Consider the following 26,883-nt stretch of genomic DNA (forward strand, 5'->3'; position numbering starts at 1 on the left):
ACATTTATAATGTTAAAATAAAGATTTTGTTCATTTGCACAAATTATTGCCAGATATTTGTATTCAATTGAAAATGCAGCTTTTCTTTAGGCACAGGGCTCATGAGACTATATAATGCTTGAATAGGTCAGTTATTGAAGTAGAGACAATGGGAAGAATTTAACAATACCGTTCGCTGTGGGCGCAAATCCTGTTATGGCCACAAAATCTCAGGAGAGGGCAATAACAGGATTGCTCCGACGGGATTTTAGAACGCAATCTTCCCCACCTCCCCCACCGGTGTCGTGATCAGGTTCACGCCTAGAAAAGGAGAGGGGTGCCAGCAGAGCGGGGTTGTCAGGGAGACCAGATCTTTGAGTGGTGGTGACGGTGGGATTGCCCTTCTGCGTGCGAGGGTTGGGGGTGCTCTCCTTGACTGCTGGGGGGGTCCAGATGTCCCGTGTGGGGGTCCCAGTCTCTGGAGGGGCCTTTATTGTACATTTGAAATCGGGAAGAGCGCCTCGGTCTCAGAATCCCGACATTGCGAGCATGTTAAGTTTTACTTGTCCCTCCCCAGCTGTCTGTGTGTGAAGCTCACCAGCACTATGAAATTTCTGTCTAATCAGGCGAGAAAAGATGTCTGTGAAGAAGGCGAGTTTCTCACAGCTTTCCTCGTCTGATCCAGCACTCTGTGCAATTTTTTGGAAACCTTAGCATTTAAGAATAGGTTAGGTCAGTGTTCGAAGGAAAGGGCAATGGAGGGATGCGAGGATAGGGCAGACAAATGGGATTAGGATACTGCTCGTGAGGGTTATAAACTCCCAACACAGACAGCTGGGCTGAGACCTGTGTTGTAATTTCAATGTAAAAGATTCAAAAATCCCAAATAATTGGGGATTTGTTCACTCTGGTAATGACTACCTGTGCAATTTCCTGTAATTTCTCCTATTCGCGAATAAATTGTTAACTGTATCATCAATAGCATGTGTTTGCATTCTTGAGAGAACTTGAGTTTTGTATTGCCTTGATCTGTAATTGGAGAATGCCGATTTAAGTAATTTTAAAGAGCTAGAGGGAAGAGAAATGTTTTAATGCAGAGTTATGATCTGCAATAAGCTCTTTTAAAAAATTCTATCATGGGATGTGGGCGTCGCTGGCTAGGCAGCCTTTATTGCCAATCCCTAATTACCCTTGAGCTGCCTTCCTGAACTGCTGTGGTCCATGTGGTGCAGGTACACCCACTGTGCTGTTAGGGAGGGAGTTCCAGGACTTTGACCCAGGATGGTGTGGGACATGGTGGTGGTGTTCTGTGCCTCTGCTGCCCTTGTCCTTTTAAGTGATGGAGGTTGTGGGTTTGGAAGATGCTGTCATCTTCCTGCAGTGCATCTTGTAGATGGTACACACGGCTGCCACTGGTGGTGGAGCGAGTGAATGTTTGTGAATAGGGTGCCACTCAAGTGGGCTGCTTTGTCCTGGATGGTGTCAAGATTCTTGAGTGTTGCTGGAGTTACACTCATCAATGCAAGTGGAGAGTATTCCATTGACTTGTGCCCTGAAAGGGCAGTTCCACCATCTCTAAATTATCAGATTGTTTCTTCGACACCAAGTACTGGACGAGCAGAAATTTCCTCCAACTAAATATTGTGAAGACTGAAGCCATTATTTTCAGTGCCCGCAACATAGTTTATTCCCAGCTACTGACTCTATCCCTGGCAACTGTCTGAGGCTAAAAAACAGACTGTTTGCAATCTTGCTGCCATACCTGACTCCAGAAACCACATATCTGCACCATCACAGAGACCACCTGTTTCCATCTCTATAGCATTGTCTGACTTCTGTTGAAACCCTTCCTCATAGATCCCTGAAAGTTGCCACCCAGGTTGAGAGGGTTGTTAAGAAGGCGTATGGTGTGTTAGCTTTTATTGGTAGAGGGATTGAGTTCCGGAAATCGGCCGCAGCAGCATGTCATACCTGAGGGGTGAGGGAATAATGGCAATGCATACATCCACAGGCTAAGGAGGAGAAGCTATTCCAGGCTGAGGAGGAGTTGGTTACCAGCAGGAATCAAGCCAGCAGCAATCATCAGATGGTTCAAGAACTGAAACAAGCTAAGGCTTCGCTGGAGACAGACCTGGCCAGCAGAGAAACCAAAATAAAGGACATGGAGAAAGCGATGCAGCAGGCGAAGAAAGAAAAGGTAACATCTCCAACTAAATTGAGGAATGTAAAAGGAATATTTTATAAAACAGTCATTTAGTAATACAGATCCTGAATATCGCTGAAAATTTAAACATTTTGCCATAGCTTTTCATCTTGCACTGATAGAACAAATGCAAGAATACCAAATTTCAAACTATCACAACAGTTTATGCTACAGGAGAAAAGGATACCGTTATTGGTTGGCAAGCGCTGAACTGACTGAATCAAACAGTCCTGTTGTTTGTAACAGGCAGAGTACAGACCATACCCAAAATTCTGCGCTTGCAAAACTCAAAACAAAACATCTGCTGTTAGATGTGATCCTACAATTGGGCAGCATTTGATCAATCCTGAATGTGTTAATAGCTACGCCAACAACCAATTTAAGATTACCAGCCTGTAGCATGGCTTATTTGCTCTTGTAGAAGCCTTTCATTCATACATTACATTTCTCTGCATACTAAAGGAATCTGTTCAGGCTTTGTGCCATTTTTTTTTACCAAGGAGTTTGGGGAGCCTATAGTTCTGTCTAAGCAGCAGCCAATCCGCACCCATTTCTCCTATAGTATAAATCGTTACGATTGTTTGAAATTTGGCATTCTTGTGATTGTCCTGATGAGTTCAAGATGAAAAACTTTGGTAACGTCTCTTTTTAGCAATATTTTAATGTTTTATCATGCTCCAACACAGATAGGATAGATGGACCCAATACCTCCTCTTCCCCCACTCTACTTTAGAAGGGCAGCACAGTAGCACCGTTGCTTCACAGCTCCAGGATCCCAGGTTTGTTTTTTGCAGCTTGGGTCACTGTCTGTGTGGAGCCTGCACGTTCTAGCTGTGTCTGCGTGGGTTTCCTCCGGGTGCTCCGGTTTCCTCCCACAAGTCCCGAAAGAAGTGCTGTTAGGTAATTTGGACATTCTGAATTCTCCCTCTGTGTACCCGAACAGGCGCCGGAATGTGGTGACTAGCGGCTTTTCACAGTAACTTCATTGCAATGTTAATGTAAGCCTACTTATGACAATAAAGATTATTATAATTATTATTATTAACTGTTTCATTAACAACTGATGTTTTGTTCATTGGAAAAATTTATGTTATATATTATTTTCCTTCAACACTCAAATACAGTCGGGCAGCACGGTGGCACAGTGGGTTGGCCCTGTTGCCTCACGGCGCCGTGGTCCCAGGTTCGATCCCGGCTCTGGGTCACTATCCGTGTGGCGTTTGCACATTCCCCCCGTGTTTGCGTGGGTTTCGCCCCCACAACCCAAAGATGTGCAGGGTAGGTGGATTGGCCACGCTAAATTGCCCCGTAATTGGAAAAAATTAATTGGGTACTCTTAAGTTTTAAAAAAAAACACTCCATTACAGTGAATGGGCACAGCAGTGGGCCATTCCGCCCTTCGAGCCTGCCTCGCCATTCAGTTGGATCATGAATGGTCTATTGCTTATCCCCATTTTCCCACCATTTTGCATATCCCTCGGTACCCCTACTCAAGAACAATCGATCGATCTCTGTCCTGAAAGCTCCAACTGACCTCCAAAATCCATAGATTTTGTGGAAGAGCTTTCCGCAAACCTTCGTGAGGAGATAGGTCACCTTAGCGGATCCCTTTTTATTAAGCTGTATTTTCTTTTGCGGCTTAGGTGTCATTTTAAAATTTCTGTCCAGACCACTTGTGGTCACATTACCAGTTTTTTCCCAACAAGCTTCATGGCTGACCAGACTCTGAAGGCGAGGGGAGGTGGAGGAAAGATAATGTGGTGGTGTGGGGGGAGTGGGGGTGGGTGCGATGGGTGAGGGGTATGCATTGGTGGAGAAGGGGGGGGTGGTGATGCATGAGGAAGGGAGTGGGGGAAGAATGTTACCATTGGCTGCAGGAGACCACTGACCAGCAATATTAAAGACGCTTAAATTTTGGTGATACTTCTCGTTCCTCACTCCTGTTGCTCCAACCATGCACAGTACGCAGATAATTTAGAATTCTATCGGTGAATCGGCAACAACTTGAGGCTAATATTGTAGTTTTGTCTGTTGAGTCTTGTAATACAGTTATCTATTATGCCCTTTAGGATCTGAAGTATATAAGATCCTGAGGAGCATTGACAGGGTGGGATGTGGACAGGATGATTCCTCCTTTGGGAGAATCTAGTCTGTAGTAATAGAGCCGTTGTTTAAAAGTAAGGGGTCACCCATGTCGGACCGAAATGAGAAGAAATTTTCTCTGAGGGTCGTGAGTCTCTGGAACTTTCTTTCTAGAGGACAGTGGAAGCAGAATCTTTGAATATTCTTAAGGCAGAACTCGATAGATTCTTGATCAACAAGGGAGTGAAAGGTCATCAGGAAGGTAGGAATGTGGGATTGTGGTTACAATCAGATCAGCCATGATCTTGTTGAATGATGGAGCAGACTAGAAGAACTAAGTGACCTATTCCTGCTCTTAATTTGTATGTTTGTATAATTTAATAGGTTTCTGCCATTTTTAATGTTTCAGCATTAGTCTATTACATCTTTAAATGACACTTGCCTCAGTGAACTATCAGCATACGACGTAGGAGCAGAAATAGGCCATTCGGCCCATCCAATCTGTTCTGCATTCAATGAGATTGTGATTGTTCTGAGATAGCCCTCAACTCCATTTTCCCACCTTATCCTCATGACCCTTATTCCCTTACAGTAAGGTCACAGGTTGTTTTGGAGGTAAAATGTGTGAAACCCTGGATACCATATTGAGATTCATTGTGGACAGTCTCTCGATTTTCTGGAATTGTTTTTCAAATGCACACCTTGTTCCTCCCCACATAAGACTTCAAAAGAAGATGAATTAGCAAAAGAAAAGCTCAGAAATGACGAGCTACAAGGAGCCAAGGCAACTCTGGAAAAAGAATTGAACAAACTTACTGAGGACGCACGAATCTGCAAACAGAAATCGGAGAAGGTGAGTTGAGGACTTGGCACGGTCACTACAACTAAACAGCATTTAAATCGGGCACATCTAACCAATAAATGGTCGGTTTTATATTGTTGGCTTTTATTTGATTATTGGCGTAACCAGAGAAGCTAACTGTAACATGAGCTGGGCTTGAAATTGTTCAGTTAAATTTAAGGATGTTGGAATCACTGAATTGTCCACCTGCACTATACTTGCTGCATTATGGGATGTCTAGAGTAGGGATCCCAACTTTTTCCCTTGAGGATCTTCCCCCTTCTGTGTTACAAAACATCCCAACTCACTAACACAAACGCAAGAGTTATTTTCTGCATTGAAGTGAGTTCTGTAATTAAACAAACAGTCAGCACAGACACGATTGGCCTCCTCCAGGACTTCATTGTGTTATCTGTAAAACCTCAGACACTTTGATCAGTTTATTACTCAAACTCTTTAACCAGGTTCCCTTATTTGTGAGATGAACAAAGGACAAATACAAGTTTATGATTCAACCAAATTTATCATTAAACATAGTATCACAGTAACCCCCCCCCCCTTAAATTATCTGAAATAATAATTATAATCCCAAGATTCTTAATACTACCCATGCAGATGAGCTCAGTCGAGCTGTGGGTCCAATTCTCTGCGTCTCAGTTGTCTCAGGACCTTCATCCAAGAAGGTGAGTCTTGCACGCTGCTTCCTTCCATCTCTGGTCGGTCATCCAATTTTCTCTGCTACCTCTGTGCGGAGTCTTCGCTGGGGAGGGTCCTGGGTGGTCAATCTTTATACCCCTCTTTGTGCCTTTCCAGAACGTTCTCTGGCCCTCAGCCAATGAGGTCTTGGGGCAGGGGTCGCAACACCCAATGGAGTTGCCGATTGCAACTCTGCAGGACACCAGGAACCCACCCCCAGGGTGCATCTCTAGGTGTATTGCTCGCACGTAACCTTACTCCATACATGGTAACTGGGTGCCAGAAAATCTAGCTTTATCTGGGCAATCCAAAACAATCCTTCCATATGAATAGGACCAATTATCTCCTGATGTGTTGTTGACGGGGCAGGCCGAGACTTGCCCTGGCTGTCTCTGTGTTCAGTGTATTTGAACTTGGCCAAGTTAAATTCCATTCAGGCCAGTCTTGGAGCTGATTGTGGTTTGATTTAAAATGTCCAATACTTTAATTTATATTGGGCCCAAAATTCGGGCCGCTGTACATCCATTCTGTACAGTCTGAATATAAATGGTATCCTTCAAACTGTTCACCTGGAATATCACCCTCAGTAATTCAGGTAACAATATTATGAATCCATTTACAAAGAGCAGGAGGATATGTGTTGGGACAGAAACCCCATCCCAAGCCATCAGATATCTTAATTTAGACAACTGACCTCATTTTTAGGAGGGGATTGTTTTTGAGTTTGATGTATTCTGACATGTGAAGGTGTAAATCTAAGCATTTGGGAGAATTAAATGTCAGCCGTTTAACCATAATTAACATCGGTTTGGTTTCAATATTCTTAAAATTCAAAGGTTTCACTTACAAATTTGTATTCTATGTAAACAGTTGTGTTAACACATTTGGCAGCTTCTTAGAGTTTGTATTTATTTATCGAAAGATAAAATAAGGAAAAGGAATTTGAGCAATGAGCATCTTTAATAAATTCACTCGTCTTTATTAAAATAATTGGACATTTTATGCATATTAGTAATCTGCAGCTTTGAAATGGCCGATAGCCACTATACGGTTATCAAGTCATCTTTCCCAATTCGATAAATATTTAAATCTCCATCTCTGTGTTCAGTTGGGATTTGCTTCTTGTACCTGAAAACTTGCATCAAACCGGAAGAACAGAACATTTCAAAGTTAATATTTGTGAACTCTGTGGTTTTAAACCAGAAAATTATAATTTAATGTTTTTAAGCCTGTCGCTCATTTAACCAGGAAACAATTTTCTTCATATTAAGAAATCTGGTGCCATAATTTCCGATGAAATGTATTTTTATATCAGCTGCATCTCCAGCAAGAGGTCAAGCAGATTGCACGCCTCTGTCTGTCAAGTTCTCGAACTATATTAATACCTCTGATGTTACAATCCTACTTGAAGCTACGCAACCCGCAACTGTGTTACACTGGATAACTGCAAGCATTTTTAACTTGTTTTGCAGGATGTAGGCATGTCGGTTGTGCCAACACTTATTGTCCATCTCTAATTGCTCTTGAGAAGGTGGTGGTGAGCCACCATTTTAAGTGCATTAAGCTCGTGTGCAAATATAAATTAAATGTGTTGCAAAAGTACACTGAAATGATCATTACGGTACATGCCTGAGTAAGATTCTTGGTGATTCCCTTTACATCACCCTGAGATATTCAGGAATTGATCTTTTTATTGAATAAGCCGCTCACAAGAGTGACATTTAATACTATCTCAGTGTCACTGGTGAGTGTCAAAGACAAGCCTGGGCCAGCGACATCATGACCTTCACCAGCTGTGTCTCGACACAAACTGACCCCTTTCTTTAAAACCTGCCCGAGACCTTTTTCGCAGATGGTGGCGTTGTCAGTCCTTTAAACCTAGCTTCTTTCCATTTAAAAATAACCCCATCTTGGAAACCGTGGTTGACACTAATACACCTCCGAATAATTGAATTCAAAGCAATAGGAAGTCAGCACGAGATCATTTTAAAAAAAATCTGAGATTTGGCAGACACTTAAGACCGTAGTTTGCTTGAGGGCTCTGCTGAAAAGTCCCTGTGCTCACTGTATCTGTGTTATAATCCTCCTTTCACTGAATCACAGTGCAAAAGGAGGCCATTCAGCCCATCATGTTTGCAGTGGCTAAGCTTTTTACCTTGTACTGTTCTCCCCATAACCCTGCAGATTGCTTGTTTTCAAATAATCATCTAATTCCCTCTTGAACCTGCCTCCACCACATTCCAGATCCTAACCACTTGCTGTGTGAATCTGCCTCCACCACACTCAGACTGTACATTCCAGATCCTAACCACTCGCTGTGTGAAAGGGTTTTTCTCATATCCCTTTTGCTTCTTCAACCAATTACTTAAATCTATGCTCCCTGTTCTCAATCCTTTCACAAGTAGGAATGATTTCCCCCTATCTACCCTGTCAAGGCCCCTCATGATTTTGAATACCTTTATCAAATCTCTCAGCCTTTTCTTCTCCAAGGAAAAGAGACCCCATTTCTCCAATCTATCTACATGACTGATGCTTCTCATTGCTGAAATCATTCTCACAAACCCCTTCAACACTTCCTCCATTGCTTTCACATCCTGCCTAAAATGCGGTCCCCAGAACTGTACAGTGTATTCCACCTGAGGTCCAATGAAAGTTCAACATGATTTGCCCTTCATAAAACCATGCTGACTCTGATGGGTGTGTGGGTTCTGTATGGGAGGATGTTTTTTTGAACTTTTTAATCCTTAAATCCTCCACCAAGGAGTATCTACTCTATCAAGTCTTTTTTTAACATTTTGGAACATAGAACAGCACAGCACAGTACAGGCCCTTTGGCCCAGGATGTTGTGCCGCCCATTTATCCGAATCTAAGATCAACCTAACCTACACCCCTTCAATTTACTGCTGTCCATGTGCCTGTCTAAGAGTCGCTTAAATGTTCCAAATGACTGACTCCACCACCTCTGCTGCCAGTGCATTCCACACACCCACCACTCTCTGTATAAAGAACCTACCTCTGACATCTCCCCTATACCTTCCTCCAATTACCTTTCAAATTATGTCTTCTTGTGACAGCTATCTCTGTCCTGGGGAAAAGTCTATCCACTCTATCCATGCCTCTCATCACCTTGTACACCTCTATCAAGTTACCTCTCTGCCATCTTCACTCCAGTGAGAAAAGCTCTAGCTCCCTCAACCTTTCTGCATAAGACGTGCCCTCCAGTCCAGGCAGCACCCTGGTAAATCTCCTCTGTACCCTCTCCAAAACATCCACACCCTTCCTATAGTGAGGCAACCAGAACTGGACACAATATTCCAAGTGTGGTCTAACTAGAGTTTTATAAAGCTGCAGCAAAACCTTGCTGCTCTTAAACTCAATCCCCCTGTTAATGAAAGCCAACACACCATATGCCTTCTTAACCCTATCAACCTGGGTGGCAACTTTGAGGGATCTATGTACGTGGACCCCAAGATCCCTCTGTTCCTCCACACTTCCAAGAATCCTGCCTTTCACCCTGTATTCAGCATTCAAATTCGACCTTCCGAAATGAATCACTTCACATTTATCAAGTTTGAACTCCATCTGCCACTTCTCAGCGCAGCTCTGTATCCTGTCAATGTCCTGTTGGAACCTGCAACAACCCTCAACTCTATCTACAACTCCCCCAATCTTCGTGTCATCAGCAAGCCTACCAACCCACCCTTCCACTTCCTCATCCAAGTCATTTATAAAAACGACAAAGAACAGAGGTCCCAGAACAGATCCCTGTAGGACAACACTGGTCACCGACCTCCAAGCGGAACATTTCCCATCCACTACCACTCACTCTTCTTTCGGCCAGCCAATTCTGTATCCAGACAGCCAAATTTCCCTCTATCCCATGCCCTCTAACTTTCTGAATGAGCCTACCATGGGGAACCTTATCAAATGCCTTACTGAAATCCATATACACCACATCCATTGCCCGACCTTCATCAATGTGTCTCGTCACATCCTCAAAGAATTAAATGAGGCTTGTGAGGCATGACCTGCTCCTCACAAAGCCATGCTGACTATTTCTAATCAAACTGTGTTTTTCTAAGTAATCATAAATCCTATCTCTCAGAATCCTTTCCAATATTTTGCTCACCACAGACGTAAGACTGATGGGTCTGTAATTCCCAGGGATTTCCCTATTCCCTTTCTTGAACAGGGGAACAGCATTCGCCTCCCTCCAATCACCCGGTACTACTCCAGTGGAGAGTGAGAACGCAAAGATCATCGCCAATGGCGCAGCAATCTCCTTCCTCGCTTCCCGTAGTAACCTTGGGTATATCCCGTCAAACTCAGGGGACTTATCTATCCTGATGCTTTTCAAAATTTCCAGCGCATCCTCCTTCTTAATATCAACCTGTTCGAGTCTATTAACCTGGTTCACACTGTTCTCATGGGCAACAAGGTCCCTCTCTCTAGTGAATACTGAAGCAAAGTATTCATTTAGGGCCTCCCCCATCTCCTCAGACTCGAGGCACAAGTTCCCTCCACTATCCCAGATCAGCCCTACTCTCACTCTGATCATCCTCTTATTTCTCACATAAGATTAGAACGCCTTGGGGTTTTCCCTAATCCTTCCCACCTGGGCTTTTTCATGCCCCGTTCTAGCTCTCCTCAGTCCATTTTTGAGTTCCTTCCTGGTTACCTTGTAACCCTCTAGAACCCTCCTTGCTTCCTCGACCTTGCGTAAGCTTCCTTCTTCCTCTTAACGAGAAGCTCCACTTCTCTCGTCATCCAAGGCTACTTCAACTTACCATTCCTTCCTCGTCTCAGTGGGACAAAACAATTCAGCACTCGGAGCAAGTGCTCCTTACACAATCCCCACATTACTGTTGTGTATTTCTCCAAGAACAATTGTTCCCACTTAATGCTCCTCAGCTCCTGTCTAATAGCAGTATAATTTACCCTCCCCCAATTAAATACCTTCCCATACTGTGTGTTCCGGTCCCTCTTCATTACTCAAGGATTTGTGGTCACTGTCACTGAAATCCTCTCCCACTGAGACATCTGGCACCTGGCCTGGTTCGTTGCCGAGCCCCAAGTCCAATATGGCCTCCCCACTAGTCGGCCTATCTACATATTGAGTCAGGAATCCTTCCTGTACACACCTGACAAAATCTACTCCATCCAAACCATTTGCACTAAGGAGGTTCCAGTCAATATTAGGGAAGTTGAAGTCACCCATGACAACAACTCTGTTACTTCTGCACTTATCCAAGATCTGCTGCCCAATCTGTTGCTCTATCTCTCTGCTGCTATTGGGGAGTCTATAGACAACGCCCAATAAAGTGACTGCTCTCTCTCTCTCTCCCCCCCCCCCCCCCCCCCCCCCCCACCCAAAACAGCAGCCAAAACGGTATACTTGTTTTGAAGGGGAAAGGCCACGAGGGATCCCTGTACTGTCTGCCCATTCGTTTTTCTTGTCCTGACTGTAACCCAGTTACTCTTGTCCTGTACTTGGGTGTGGCTACTTCCCTGTAACTCTTATCTATTACCCCCTCCGCCTCCCGGATAATCCAAAGTTCATCCAGCTCCAGTTCCCTAACACGGTCCCTCAGGAGCTGGCGTTGGGTGCACTTCCCGCAGGTGTAGTCAGCAGGGACACCGGTGGTATCCCTCACCACCCACATCCTAAAGGAGGAGCATGCAACTGCCCTAGCCTCCATCCCCTCTTACCTTACAGAACGTAGCTGCCCTGTGGACCAACTGGAACTCCGCCCTCCGACTCTGCTCCCAGTCAGCTGTACTCTCTGTAAACTCCTGGCTCCTTTCTCGCTCTTTGAGGAAGTGTAGGAACTGAAATGAAAGGAGCACCTTGCTCCCTCCTCACCTAACTGCCTCAGTCACCAAACTCTGACTATAGCACTCAAATGCACCCAAATTCAGCACCCAGTGCAAACAAAGTCAGCACTGCAAGCTGGCTCACCTTTTCCTGTGACTCTAGCCTCTGAAAACTGGCCTAATCGAATTAACTAATTAACAAGCTGTAGCTGCAAGTAGAACCTTTGTTTAAAGCTGATTGAAAATTCACCTTATTCTAAACCAAACAGCAACTTTTAAGTTAATTAACTAAATAAAAGTAAGACTAGACTTTAGATAAAAATGAACCCTTAATATTCCTCAGTCAGCAAACTCTCACTCTCGCACTCGTATGCACCCAAATTCAGCACTCAATACAAACATTTTAAATGCTTCATTCTTCTACACTTGGGTGAATACAAGCTAACATAATTTAAGCCTCTAAACCCTTATGTTATTCCATCGAATCTGCATTGTACCTTCTCCCAGGCCAGCATACCGTTCCTATAGTTCTCCAAAACAGAACCGCGAACTCCAGATGGGGTCTGATTAAGGCCCTGAACACCTGGAGTATTGCTTCCTTTTATTTGTATTCTAGCTTGCTGTTAATGAAGGCCAGCATTACATTAACCTTCACAATTGCTTTTTGTGCTAATCATTTGGCTTTTAATAATTTGTGCATTCAGACCCTCAAATCACTTTGCTTCCCTGCTTCCAAATTTCCCATCATTCAGTAAATATTCATGATTTATCTTTCTTGGGTCCCAAGCAGGCAGCCTCATAGTTATAGTCATGAAGTTCTGCAGCACAAAAAAGGCCCTTTGGCCATCCTGTCAGCACCGGTCAAAAACAACCACTTAACTATTCTAATCCCAATTTCCAGCACTTGGCTCAGCCTTGTATGCTTTGGCATTGCAAGCACACATCTAAATACTTCTTAAATGTTATGAGGATCTCTGTCTCCACCATCCTTTCAGGCAGTGAGTTCCAGACCAAAAGGTTTTTTCTTACATCCTCTCTAAACATCCTGCCCTTTAACGTAAATCATTGATCCCTCCACCAAGGGGAAAGGTTCCTTCCAGTCTCCTGTCTCTGGCCCTCATTATTTTATCCATCTCAATCATGTCTCCTCTGCTCCAAGGAAAACAACCCCAGTCTATCCAGTCTCTCTTTGTAGCTAAAACTCTCCAGTCCAGGCAACGTCATGGACAAATTCCTCTGCATCCTCTCCAGAGCTATCGCATCCCTCCTATAATGTGGATTCTAGAACTGAGCACAATACTCTAGCTGTGGACTAACCAATGCTTTGTACGGTTTCAGCATAACCTCCCTGCTATTAAACTTTATTTCTCGGCTAATAAAGAGAAGTATACCATGTGCCTTTTTAACCATTTTATCCACCTGTTAAAAAACTGATGGTACGCTTGTGATTGGCAGGAGTTGACAGGGTTGAAAGAGGCCAAGCAGTTGTTGATTCAACAGAAGCTGGAACTTCAAGCTAACGCAGACAGCGTGAAGTCGATGATAGAGCAGGAGAAGAGCAACCATCAACTCACCAAGAATAAACTCAGTGAGGTACAAGTGGACATGAAGAAGCAGTTCGCAGATTTGGAAGCCAAACTGGTTCGTAGCCCATTATAAAATCTGAGGCGTTGACACCTTTATCATAGCCAGTCAACCTAACCTGCACATCTTTGGACTGTGGGAAGAAGCTGGAGCACCCGGAGGCAACCCACGTAGACACGGGAGAGCGTGCAGACTCCACACAGACTGTGACCCAAGCCGGGAATCGAACCTGGGTGCTAAAGGGCAGCACGGTAGCATTGTGGTTAGCACAATTGCTTCACAGCTCCAGGGTCCCAGGTTCGATTCCTGGCTTGGGTCACTGTCTATGCGGAGTCAGCACATTCTCCCCTTGTGTGTGTGGGTTTCCTCCGGGTGCTCCGGTTTCCTCCCAGTCAAAAGATGTGCAGGTTAGGTGGATTGGCCATGCTAAATTGACCCTTAGTGTCCAAAATTGCCCTTACTGTTGGGTGGGGTTACTGGGTTATGGGGATAGGGTAGTGGTGGGCTTGGGAAGGTTGCTCTTTCAAAGAGCCGGTGCAGACTCAATGGGCCGAATGGCCTCCTTCTGCACTGTAAATTCTATGAAACTATGAAAACCTTTGCGGCACAAGTTATTGCATGGGGGAAATGCAAAGCAGTCTAAATGTGTGCAAATGCAAAAGCATGTTAAATACTATTGGTGAGCAGCTGAATCTGGCAACTACGTGGATCATGGTATAGGAGCAACAACAGAGACCCAGATTGACTAAGAAAAGGATTGGTAACTTAATATTCCTGGCTGCAAAATATTTGGGAATGATGGTGGGAAGAATAAAAAAACGAAGGGAGAGGATGGTAAGTATTGATCAACGGTATTGCTCCAGCACTGGAGAGGGGAGACATAGTTGAGAGTTCAAGGACAGCAATCTTCAGGAGAGCTATTATGCTGCTGGGTGTGTACAGTTTATTTCATTCCTTCATGTGTTTTCTGCCTGAAGGCAGATCCTCCACCCATTGTCTGCTGATGTTTCATCCTGAGTCACTTTCTTGGCAGATTTTGTTGATGGAGGGTTTGCCATTGCCTTCCCCTCTCGGGGCCAAGGATTGGATTGGATTTGAGGTGAGGAGGCAGGTCCTATGCCCTACCTCAGCCGGCACTGGAATCAAACCTGTGCTGCTGTCATTATTCTGAATTACGCTCTAGTCATGTAGCCAACTGAGATAACTGATCCTGTGTATATAATAGGGCATCAAATGGTGTCAAGGCCGTGGAAGAGTAAATTACAGAAAGAGACAAAAACTACCGAGTAAGGATAATGATAGACTTCAGTTATCCTTATACAGACTGGGATAGTAACATGGCTCACCGGATGTCTTAAAATTAGACAGAAAAAGGGGAGGCTTATGATAAAAACAGACTATGCCGCATATTACTCAGCATATTTGGGCAGCATGGTAGCACAGTGGTTAGCACAATTACTTCACAGCTCCAGGGCCCCAGGTTCGATTCCCAGCTTGGGTCACTGTCTCTGCAGAGTCTGCACGTTCTCCTGTGTCTACGTGGGTTTCCTCCGGGTGCTCCGGCCTCTTCCCACAGGTTGCGGGGATAGAGTGGAGGCGTGGGCTTAAGTGGGGTGCTCTTTCCAAGGGGCGGTACAGACCTGATGGCCGAATGGCCTCTTTCTGCACTATAAATTCTATGATTCTATTTGGTAGCATCTGTGGAGAGTGAAACAGAGTTAGTGTTTCAGAAACAGAGTTGTTTCAGGTTGATGACCTTTCAACAGAAAGTGCTGAGGATTTGTGGCACTGCAACTTGGTTCTCTCTTTGTGTTGGGATTTACCTGTCTTATGTTGGAATGCAAGTAACATCAAAGACTAATAATTTATCATGGACCTGACCTGGGGGCAAGGACTATGTGAGGGGCACTGACTGAACAGTTTTATTTGAGATAGGATTGAATGTTGAAAGGTTTTGATGTACCTTGAGTGCAATGAAGTTGATGGTGTTTTTCATTGTTACAATGCAGCAGATTGAGCTGAAGGATAAGGAAGGACAAGGTAAACAGCACGAAGAGGACGTGATCAAACTCAACATGCAGATCACTGCGCTGAATGAAAACATGGCTACACTGAAGAGGGAGTGGCAGGGCAGTCAGCGGCGGGTTAGTGAGCTGGAGAAGCAGACAGACGACCTCCGTGGAGAGATTGCCGTGTTGGAAGCTACTGTGCAGCACAACCAGGAGGAGAGGAGAGCTCTGTTGGAAAGGTGTGTCTGCCGTTATTCACTGTGACCTCTATATCTGCCTGGCTGGAATCTGAGCTGCAGCCAGTCCAGGAATGCTGACCTGGTCCCTCAATAATTTGCAGGATAAAGAGCTGGAACCCTGCTGCCAGTTAGTGTCAGTGTCCGAGAGTAAGGCACTGACCTCCTGGGCAAAAGAAGCATGGTTTATATTGTGATACCAGCTGCAGCTCATTGGATAACAGTCTTGCCTCTTGAGTCCAAAGATTGTGGCTTCAAGGCCCATTTTGGAGACTTTATCATGTAATCAAGGCTGACAGTCTAGTGGAGCACTAAGGGAGTTCTGCACTGCCAAACCTTAAAGGAGACATTAAACTGAGGCAGAACTGGAGACAATGCTCACAGTGTGATCTGACCAATGCATCATAAAGTTCCAATACAACTTCATCAGACCGCTGCTCCTTTGACTCTTTGCAACTTAACATTTCACTGGCTTCAATTGACCAAACACTGAACTGCATTAGCCATATATCTTGACTCCATTCAAGATATCCTGCCTTGACTCCATACTCTCTCCTCTTGTCCAGACCCTTCCCACCTACATTTGTGACAGACTGATCTCTCCTCCACCTTCATCCCATTATTATTTCTATCGATTTATTTTCATTTCTTCCATCAATCTGTTTTTCCCTTACCCCATTTGGGCCATCTGTTCCCTGTTCCTAGTTGTTCTTTGACACACTGCTTACCTTTGTTCTGCCATTAACGCATTATAATCTCTTAATGTGCCACTATCAGCACCCTTCTTAGCCTTGATCACGCCATTTACATTCCCTTTGTCTTTCTGTCCATGGTGTCTTTGCCAATCTCCACCTACCACGGGCCCTCTGTCCAGCCCCACTGCTCCATGCTCCCCCCCCCCCCCCCCCCCCAAAATCAGTATAAATCTGACCCTATTTCCAGTTCCCTCTGGCTTTAACAAAGAATCATCCAGACTCGAAACGTTAGCTCCCTTCTCCCTCCACAAATGCTGTCAGACCTGTTGAGATTGTCCAGCATTTTCTGTTTTTGTTTCAGCTTCCAGCACCCATAATAATTTGCTTTTGCCTTACAGCCATATAAATAGTGTGGCTCTGAGAGCTGGTCAGATTCTGGGAATCCTGTGGTGAGTAACTCACCTCCTGATTCCCCAAAGCCTGGTTGCTGTCTACAACACACAAGTCAGGGGAGGGATGGGATCTTCACACTATTTGTCATCAGAGCCCTGTCACTGGGATGAGAACAAAGTTGCTCACGCAGGATGCAGGAGGAACATTTGTCGAGCTACTGAAGTCCAAAGCAGGTGGTTCCTTCAGCCTCGTCTTTGTGGGATGTGAAGGTGGGAACGCTGCTTCATAAAGGGTTGTAGACATTGCTTAAAGGGACAGAGACAGCAGAGAATATTAAACTCTGAAACCGAATACGGTCTTCATTTCAAAGTATTTTGGCAAGATAGTTTATTGCTCTATGTACACCTACGTATTAGATTGTCTCCAATATGGCAGGATAATGTTTGCTTGACACTTCTTCATTGGAGCTGATGTCCCTCCGTGACTCAGTGTGTCGTTAAGTCTTGTTTGAAACTCTTGCTCCTGTCAATTAGGTGCCTCAAGAGTGAAGGAGAAACAGAAAAGCTGCACGCGAAGGTCGTGGATCTGAGACGGAAACTGGATGATACAACGGCTGCTATGCAGGAGTTGGGGCGAGAGAACCAAGCTCTTCAGGTAACCAGATAAGTGGTGGATTAGGAACTGCAGTGAGTGACACAAATCGCATTGGAGCTAATTGGTGTCTCCAGCTGCTCTTGTCCATGACCTGAGACTGTGCCGTCTCCTTTCCTGGTGCGGCAGCCCATGGATCTGGGACTGGTCCTGGGGCTGATGCTGTAGTCGATCCTGAGACTCCCTACTGGAAGGAATCATGCTCTGCTTTTCATCAGAACCAGTTCTGACCTCAGCATCTACTTAACACTAAATAAGTTTAGCGTCAGTGCAAAGTGCAAACCACTTCACAGCAATATTAAACTCTGAACTGGCCAACCTTTGAATTTCCACACAATCACCACGATGTTTATGCAGTTAGTTGCTTGGTAGTACGAACTTGAATATTTCTGGAAAGAAAAGACACGCTTAAAGCTTTTCATCTTGCACTCATCAAGACAGATTCAAGAATACCAAAATTCAAAGGGAGCAACAATGTGTACTGCATGGGAAAATGGGTGTTGATTGGTTGGCAAGTGGATTCTGGTGGAGGCATTGCCATGGAAGATGCACCAGGGAATAGTTGTCCCCCAAACTTTTGTTTAACTGAAAAAGAGCAATGCCTGGGCATATTCTTTCTCTTTGTCAAATACCAGGCCTGGTCTATGAATATATGTGGTCTAGCAAGTTAAAGTGAGCCATATTGCAGGCTTGACTAATTATGTTAATTTGTTTGTTCATTTAATTCTTAGCACTCAGGGTTGTTCAGTAAGTGCTGGCTAATCGCAGAATCACATCTAATGTTGGACAGTATGTTCTGGGTTTTGCAAGCTCTGGCTTGTTGAATACAGTCAGTACTCTCTGCCTGTTGTGAACAGCCAAGGAGACGTACTGTTTGATATGATCCACCAGTTTTTGGGACATAATCTATGCACTTGGCATTGCATTGGCACTGAAATTCATATAACCACGTTGCTCATTTGGCATCTGTCCTGATGAATATGCGATGAAAAAGCTTCGACAGTATGTCTCTTGCTTCACCTTCCATGATTATCCATTTACTAGATCATTCCCACATCTGCAGCTTTCATGTCCTTATCCCACCTGTAACCTTTAATCTTCCTCAGTCCAGTTGATTACCCACAGTACAGCCCCCACCTTCACTTACGCCTAAACTGGCATACAACTGGTTTAGCTGCCAGATTTTACTGGGTCTGCATTGAGGATTATTAGGCCTTGGTCTCGTAGAATTTACAGTACGGAAGGAGGCCATTCAGCCCATCAAGCCTGCACCGGCTCTTAGAAAGAGCACCCTACCCAGGCCCACATCGCCACCCTGTCCCCATAACCCAGTAAGCCCACCCAACACTAAGGGCAATTTTGGACATAAAGGGCAATTTAGCATGGCCAATCCACCTAACCTGCACATTTTTGGACTGTGGGAGGAAACTGGAGCACCCGGAGGAAACCCACGCACACACGGGGAGAACATGCAGACTCCGGAATCGAACCTGGGACCCTGGAGCTGTGAAGCAATTGTGCTAACCACTATGCTACCGTGCTGCTCCCTCCCTGCCCCCCATGCGCTCTCCTCCTTCCCCCCCCCCCCAATTAGTCCAGAGTGGGCGTTAATAGCAGAATCAAGGTCAGCACTGACTGAAAGCAAAACAGGAGAACAAGCTACAGACTGGCAATAGGGAAGAAAAATGCAAAATGGAGGACCAAATTCATGGTCTCAGGTTGTTGAACTCCGTGTTGAGTCCAGAAGGCTGTAAAGTGCCTAATTGGAAGACCAGGTGCAGTTCCTGCAGCTTGCGTTGGTCTTCACTGGACCATTCCAGCAGGCCGAGCACAGAAATGTGAGCAAAACGGTGAATTAAAATGGTAAGAGACTGGAAGGTTATGGTCATGCTTGCAGACTGAGCAAAGAATTCCTCAAAGCGGTCACCAATTCTTTGTTTGGTCTCTCCAGAATAGAGGAGACCACATTGTAAGCAGCGAATACAATAGACTAAATTGAAAGAATGGCAAGTAAATCGCTGCTTCTCCTGGAGGGAGTGTTTGGGGTCTTTGATAGTGAGTAGAGTCGAGGTTATGGGGAAGGAGTTCAACTCCCCTGCGTTTCATGGGAAGATTCTGTGGGAAGAATATCAGATGTTTGAGTGATAGAGGAGTGCACCAGGGTATCTCGGACAGTGCAGTCCCATGACGGGAAGAGAAGAGACAGGAGAGGTGAGAAAAGATGTATTCAATGGTGACATCATGCTGGAGTTGGTGGAAATGCGGAGGATGATTCTTTGCATACAGAGGATGATGGGGTAGAAAATGAGGACAAGGGGGCCCTGATCATGGTTCCAGAAGAGAGCGGAAGGGAAGAGGACAGAATTACAGGAAATGGGGTGGATATGCTTGCAGACCCTGTCAAACCGCGGTGGAATCCTGGGCTGAGGAAAAGGGAGCTATGTGAGAAATGATGCTTTGGAAGGTAACAAAATCAGAATTGAACCTGGGACCCTGGCACTGTGACAATATTTGCATGGCCCATGTTGAAAATAAAATGATGATGATTTCCTTTTTCCTTTGCTAGATTAAACATACACAAGCAGTAAATAGGAAATGGACTGAAGATACCGATGTGATGAATTGTATGGCCTGTGGAAAAGGGTTTTCAGTCACTGTAAGAAAGGTATGTACTCATGGTTCATCTCATCATTTTACCCATGAATGCCGCCGCACTCTATTTGCTCTCCCTACGGTTTCACAGCATTGTTCATATCCCTTTAGAGATTTAGGCACTAGATTAAGCGGATCGCCCTCTCTCTCTCTCTCTCTCTCCATCTTCACTAATGCCTTTCCCTCGCAGCTGGCAGAGGTGGTAGATGCTGAATATTCAGCAATAGTGGTGTCAGACCATGCCCTGCACTGGGTGGACTTGAGTGAGTAAAGAAAGCGCCCAGCGCCCCCAATGGAGGTTGGATGTGGAGTTATTAGCGGAGGAGGAGGTGTGTGAGGGAGGTTGGATGTGGAGTTATTAGCGGAGGAGGAGGTGTATGAGGGAGGTTGGATGTGGAGTTATTAGCGGAGAAGGAGGTGTGTGAGGGAGGTTGGATGTGGAGTTATTAGCGGAGGAGGAGGTGTATGAGGGAGGTTGGATGTGGAGTTATTAGCGGAGAAGGAGGTGTGTGAGGGAGGTTGGATGTGGAGCTATTAGCGGAGGAGGAGGTGTGTGAGGGAGGCCATCCAGGGATATATAAAGATCGATGATACGGGTGAGGTGTTGGTGGGGGTGGTCTGTAAGGCGCTGAAGGCATTTATCAGAGGGAAATTTATTTCTATTTGGGCGCACAAGGAGCGGGTACAGTTAGAAAGTTTAGTGGGAGAAATCTTACAGGTGGACAGGAGATATGCGGAGTCTCCGGATAACGGGCTTTTGAAAACGCCATAGGCTGCAGCTGGAATTTGGGCTCCTGTCCACAGTTAAGGCGGAGGGACAGCTGAGGAAGGTAAAGGGGGCAGTGTATGGGGGAAAAGCTAGTAGGATGCTGGCGCATCAGTTGAGGAAGCAGGAGGCGGCGAGAGAGATAGGGAAAGTGAGGGATGCAGGTGGGAATGTGGTTTTGCACCCGATGGGGGTGAATGATGTGTTTCAAGATTTTTAAAGTGAGCTGTATAAGTCGGAACCCCCAGCCTGGAGGAGGGGATGAGACGATTTATGGGGGGGCGGGAGTTCTTGAAGGTGGATGAGGAGTTGCTGGAGGGCCTAGGGCCTCAATCGGGTTTGGGAGGTAATAGAGGGGCTGGGGGCAATGTAATCAGGCAAAGCCCCGGGACCGGACGGATACTCCGTGGAATTTTCTAAGAAGTTTTCCGAGGTACTGGGGCCGCTTTTGATAAGGGCTTTTAATGAGTCAAAGGATTTGGGAGTGCTCCCCCCGACGTTGTTGCAGGCGTCGATCTCTCTCATCTTGAAACAGGACAAAGATCCAGAAAGCTGTGGGTCATATCGGCCAATCTCCTTATTTTTTATTAAAATAATTTTTATTCAAGTTTTTTTTAATAACAATAACAAATTTTCTCCCCGCAATTTAAAACAAACAAGGCGTGGTTCCACGCCAAAACAAAACAAGAAAAGAACTCTTTCCCCCCCCCCCCCAAAATAAATTATAACAAATGGCAATACAAGAAAGAAGAAAATAACATAACAAACCCATCGCCGCTAGTACGGGTGCGGGTGGAACACAGGGTCTTGCTCTATGTGGACAATTTGCTCCTTTATAAAGCAGACCCGCAAGGAGGAATTGGAGGGATTATGAGGACACTGGAGGAATTTGGTCGGTTCTCGGGTTATAAATTGAATATGGGCAAAAGCGAAGTTTTTTCGATCCGGGCAGAATAAGAGATTGGGGGAGATGCCGTTCAAGGTGGTGGGAGGGAGCTTTAGGTACCTGGGTATTCAAGTGGCATGGGAATGGGGTCAGCTCCACAAATTTAATTTGGGTAGACTAATTGAAAAGATGACAGGAGCCATCCGAAGGTGGGACATGCTCCCGCTGACAGTCCTCCCGGCATTACTGTTTATATTTCAGTGTCTCCCAGTTTCCATCCCAAAGGCATTTTTCAGGATGATGAATGCGGCGATCTCTGGTTTTATATGGGCCGTAAAAACCGCACGGGTAAAGAAGGTTCTGCTGGAGCGGGGGCCTGGGGAGCGAGGGAACCTTATCAATTACTACTGGGTGGCTAATATATCAATGGTCAGGAAGTGGGTAGTGGGGGAGAAGGAGGTGTGGGAGTGGGTGGAGGTGGTATCTTGCAAGGGCATGAGTCTGAGGGCTTTATTGACGGCACCTCTGCCGTTCTCGCTGGCTCGGTACTCCATATGCCCAGTGGCAGCTCTGAGGGTGTGGGGACAGCGGAGGCAACATGAGGGAGGGGGCGTCGGTGTGTTCACCGATCTGTGACAACCATCGGTTCGCTCTGTGGACAGGGACTTTAGGAGGTGGCAGCGCGCAGAGATCGGGAGATTCATAGAATCATAGAATTTACAGTGCAGAAGGAGGCCATTCAGCCCATCGAGTCTGCACCGTTCCTTGGAAAGAGAACCTATTTAAGCCCGCACCTCCACCCCACCCCTGTAACCCCACCTAACCTTTTTGGACATCAGGGGCAATTTATCATGGCCAATCCACCTAACCTGCATATCTTTGGGCATTTGGGGATCTCTTTATTGAGGAGGCCTAGTGCTGGGAGGCAGCTGTGCTAACCACTTTGCTATTGTTATTTACTTGCAAGTTCAATTAAATTAATGCTCCAATTCTTTATCTTTGCAGCATCACTGTAGGAACTGTGGAAACATTTTCTGTGCCGAATGTTCTGCGCGGAATGCCTTAACCCCCTCCTCAAAGAAACCTGTACGAGTCTGCAACACGTGTTTCGAAGAGCTGCAAGGATGAGTTGTCCCAGCCCTTTGCTTGCAACTGAGACGCTATTACTTATTCTTCTTGTATTCACGCACTCGTTTTGTATTTTATAAAGAGACTGTATGTTGAAAGTGTAATAAATCCTGGCGGCGGCTGTAATTAGTTGCTGTCACTGGGGAACCCGTTGATGTGTCCGACAGTCCCAATTTCTGCACGAGCCAGGGTTCTTCAGTCTGGCTTCAGGCCAGGGAAACGGGAGTTTCTGGAATTGAGCATCTGAGAGGATTCCCTCACCTGTTTTTTAGAAGCCGTCCACTTTTAACCTGCTGACCTAAATGGGAATGGAAATTGGGCGAGTTCAGTAATTGGCAGCCGATCTCCACCAGGGGATAAAAATTCCCTTCCTCCAAATTCAGCTGTGTTAATTCCTTCACTGGAGGGGTTCTTCATCAGACGGAGCAATCTCTGAGACAGGAGCAACTCAAACAATTGGGTAACCACATAGAGTTTTGTAAAGTTTTGAGTTAAGCACTTTGATTCAGTATTCCCTGAATTCCCATTAAATTCCTTTGAAAACTGCAACAGGGAGAACCTCTCATCCAGAGTGCAGGTCACTACTTTAATTGATAATATTGAATAGCATCTCCATTCTGCACTGCTTATTTTAAGCTGGTTGTTTTCTTCAAATGATTGGCTTTCATAGTTAATATTCTTCCTGATTTCATCACCTGTTTTTTTCCTTCTGCTGTTCAGTAAATAGTCAGTCAATGCCATGGATTAGAGTGAAGATGATAGAGGGTGGTGGGTGGGTGGGTGGGTGGGCTGTGGGTAGACCTGCACTGCAGTGTTCACCTGAATTCACCTCTGGATAATGTCTGAGTGACAGCGCCCCCCCTCCCCTGCCTGGATTGTGGCAGCTTGGCAAGCATCTTGTACACGGCAGTTGCTCAACTGGATGGGGCTGCCCTCTGGTGGTGCCTCTGAGCTGTGGTCGAACAAAATCTGAAAGTGCTTTCTCCAGATCGCCAATTCTGGCACGGAGAGTTTCATATTGGCTGCCCGTGCTATGGTTTAGAATGTGTGCAGGGATGGCCCATTTCCTCCATCCTCGCTGCAACCCACCACTTCCTCATGGCACTGCAAGTCCACTGTAAATGTTTCCTGTGTGTTAATCGGTCTCTACAAATCGCTGTCTGAAATCCGGCAGGTGCTGCTCTCTCTGGACTTTGTCACTTTACCAAGAGCAGGGCAGGAGGGAATGCTAAAATGTTAAACCTAGGCCAAATGCTTTCTGCTTTGTATTTTCCTGTAGAGATTAACTGTGGCCTATATGCACTAATGAATCCAATTATTTCTTTTACTAACTGGTATATGCACCCCCTCCCACCCCATGCAAACTAGACTCAGGAGGGCCACTTCACAAGGATCTGATCTGCCCCTGTGGCCAAAATAAAGTCTGTGCTAAATTCACATGACCGTTCTACAAGGATAGTGCGGGTGACAGTGTCACGAGTGAGATTGCTGCACACAGACCTAATGTTGCAAACACTCACTACTTCACTTGGCTGATTCCTCCATTATAAAACTCTAGCAGTGGATGCGATCTTGGAAGGCTTGTTATGTCGATCACACCGATGGTGAAGAGATGAGCAAGGAGCTGATATTCTTGCGACTGTCTGTGCCTGCATGGAAAATCGGTAACGGAATCTAGTTGCTTTCCTGCTTATTGTTTTAAACAAATGATGTGAATAATAGACAATTGTGTACAAAAATTGTATTAACTTCGGTATTATCATGTGAGCCTGTGTATAGATATCCAAAGGTTTAATTCTCAATATTGAATAAAGATTGTGTTCTGTTTATAGCAAAAATGTTAATTTGGACAGTGATGTAACTTCCACAATAAAAGTTTTTGTTTAGTAAAACAGTATTCCTGGTCACTTATTTAAGAAATGTTCAATGGATGTGAAATGCGGTCTGAAAGACATTCTTTATCAACTTTCTGCTGTTAATGTTCACATAGCGTGTATTATATTATACAGGCTGGATGTGACTGATCCAGCATTTCAATTCAGCAAAAGCTTCTCTTCAATTACAGCTGAATTGTATCATTGAAGCAGTTTAGAATAATTCATTTCACCTAATGTTAGCTTCAAGAAGGAACTTGATAATCACCTTATGAGGAAAGAGTGAACAAACTAAAAAGGCCCAGCAGGACACAGTGGGCCAAATGGTCTCCTTTCACTGCTGTAGCCAGTCTGCGATTCTGATCAATCTCCTACTTATTTGATGAGTCAGTGCCCACAAAAAGCCAACATGATATTGTTAGATGCTGTTGTGCCCTTCACTGCAGCATTCCATGCCAACAGAATTTTGTGCATTACAAGTTATTTAAAGCTGTCAACCGCTGCTATCATTCTATTTCTAACCCCATTGTTTACTTAACATACAAATTACATGACGTGATTCAACGGGTGTGTATTTGTAAATCAACGACATTTCAAAATCAGCATTTTGTAAGGTTTCTTCAGCACTTCCCAAACCCATGATTGGCAGAGCTTAGAAGGGACAAGGGCAGCAGGCACATGGGAACACCACCACCTGCAAGTTCCCCTCCAAGCCACTCACCATCTTGATTTGGAAATTCATCACCATTCACTGTCTCTGAGTCAAAATCCTGAATTCCCTCCCTAACGGCACTGTGGGTGTACCTACACTACGTGGATTGCAGCAGTTCAAGAAGGCAGCTCACCACCACCTATTAAGTAATGGGTTAAGAGACATTGCAATTAGTTTTCTCATTTATGTTAAGTGTCCACTAATTGGCACTGATATGTAAAGGGGCTTCAGGTGGCCTTTGGGTCAGGTAATGTGTAGAGTTTTGTGCAGAGTCTGTTGGGAGAAATAAAGGTGTGTTGGTGAAAAAGGAACAGAACTTTTGTCTCTTCATACCACAGCATCGAATACGTCTAACAATTGGTAGCAGAGGACGGTTGCTGTGTAAGTGTGAAGGGTTGAAAGATACAAGTTTTCCAGATCAAACCAAGGAGTGAGTGAGTGAAAAAAAAAGGGGATATATGGCTCAACCCAGGATGAAGATGGCTGGATATGACTATCCTCCCTTATTTTCTGAAAGGGAATCATACGACCAATGGAGAAGTGCAGTAGTTATGTGGACTAAGGTAACTGCTTTGGGAAAGAGAAAACAAGGTATGGCATTGGCTCTTTACCGCATGGCAGTAAAATCCGAAACAAAGTGCTTTCTGAGCTGGAATTAGAAGAGTTAGGCTCAGAAGATGGTCTGGTGACTTTATTACATTATATGGATAAGATTTATATGAAAGATGACTTGTTAAGTGCGTATGAAGCATGGTCGGATTTTGATAAGTTCTGGAAAATGTAGGATTTATCCGTGGAAGATTATATAATGGAATTTGGCAGATTATATAAAAGGCTGCAGAAACAACCTGGAATTTCCACAGTCTGTATTGGCCTTTAAATTACTTGACTGCGCTAGAGTGAGCAACATGGATAGACTGGTTTTGACAGGAGTTCAGTTTACGGATAAGGATACCTTATTCGAACAGATGACAAAAGCTTTACAAAAGTTTATGGGGAAACATTCAAATCTGATGGCCCAAATAGGTCAGCCTGCAATAAGGCAGAATATGGAAGATACACTACTAACAGGATGGCGAAATCGTATGGCTACGAACAGGCCTCAAGACTATAAAAGGAGACCGAGTAAAGGAAATTATGAAGACAGAAACCCAGTTAGAACCTACAAGAGGAAGATGAACCCCAGAAATGCACGTGGCATGATAAATCGATGTTTTCGATGTGACTCTCAATACCATTATGCTTTCAACTGTCCAACTCGTTATGATAGTGTTTGAAGCGACACATGACACGGAAGAGTCAGAAGAGGAAAAAGATAGTGACCAGAAAGAAGGCATTGGCCTATTAACAAGCAGTTTTATGCCGGTAATGAGGGTGTTGGTTGCAGAATCCTCCAACTGTGCTGTATTGGACAGTGGCTGCACATCTGTGTGTGGGATTGACTGGTTAAAATGTTATCTGGACTCCTTGAATGCTGAAAATCGTAACAAGGTTAAGGAATTTGAAAGTTCCACAAGTTTCAGGTTTGGAGATGATAATACTCTGAAGTTGCTGAAAAGAGTGGTGATCCCTTGCAATATTGCCGGAGTGAATCATTTCATTATCACGGATGTTGTATCAAGTGAGATACCTTTGCTTCTGAGCAGACCGTCGATGAAGAAAGCACACATGAAACTGGATA

The 26,883-nt window shown here is 44.9% G+C and overlaps 1 protein-coding gene across 6 annotated transcripts in view; it reads left to right on the top strand.

Moving 5' to 3' along the window:
* eea1 (early endosome antigen 1) overlaps positions 1-24,508 on the top strand; it is a 142,556-nt gene extending 118,048 nt beyond the window's left edge. For 5 of the 6 annotated variants that reach the window (XM_038810968.1, XM_038810969.1, XM_038810971.1 and 2 more), the window contains 7 exons: positions 1,991-2,176; positions 4,986-5,117; positions 13,072-13,257; positions 15,210-15,448; positions 17,067-17,187; positions 19,751-19,849; positions 22,494-24,508. In XM_038810968.1, coding sequence (XP_038666896.1) covers positions 1,991-2,176; positions 4,986-5,117; positions 13,072-13,257; positions 15,210-15,448; positions 17,067-17,187; positions 19,751-19,849; positions 22,494-22,616 — 1,086 coding nt within the window. In that variant the 3' untranslated portion in view covers positions 22,617-24,508. The remainder of the gene's footprint in view (positions 1-1,990; positions 2,177-4,985; positions 5,118-13,071; positions 13,258-15,209; positions 15,449-17,066; positions 17,188-19,750; positions 19,850-22,493) is intronic. The other variant, XM_038810972.1, reaches the window with a different exon arrangement.
* The last annotated feature ends 2,375 nt before the right edge of the window (positions 24,509-26,883 follow it).

The sequence above is a fragment of the Scyliorhinus canicula genome, chromosome 11, assembly GCF_902713615.1.
Source record: "Scyliorhinus canicula chromosome 11, sScyCan1.1, whole genome shotgun sequence".
NCBI lineage: Eukaryota > Metazoa > Chordata > Chondrichthyes > Carcharhiniformes > Scyliorhinidae > Scyliorhinus > Scyliorhinus canicula.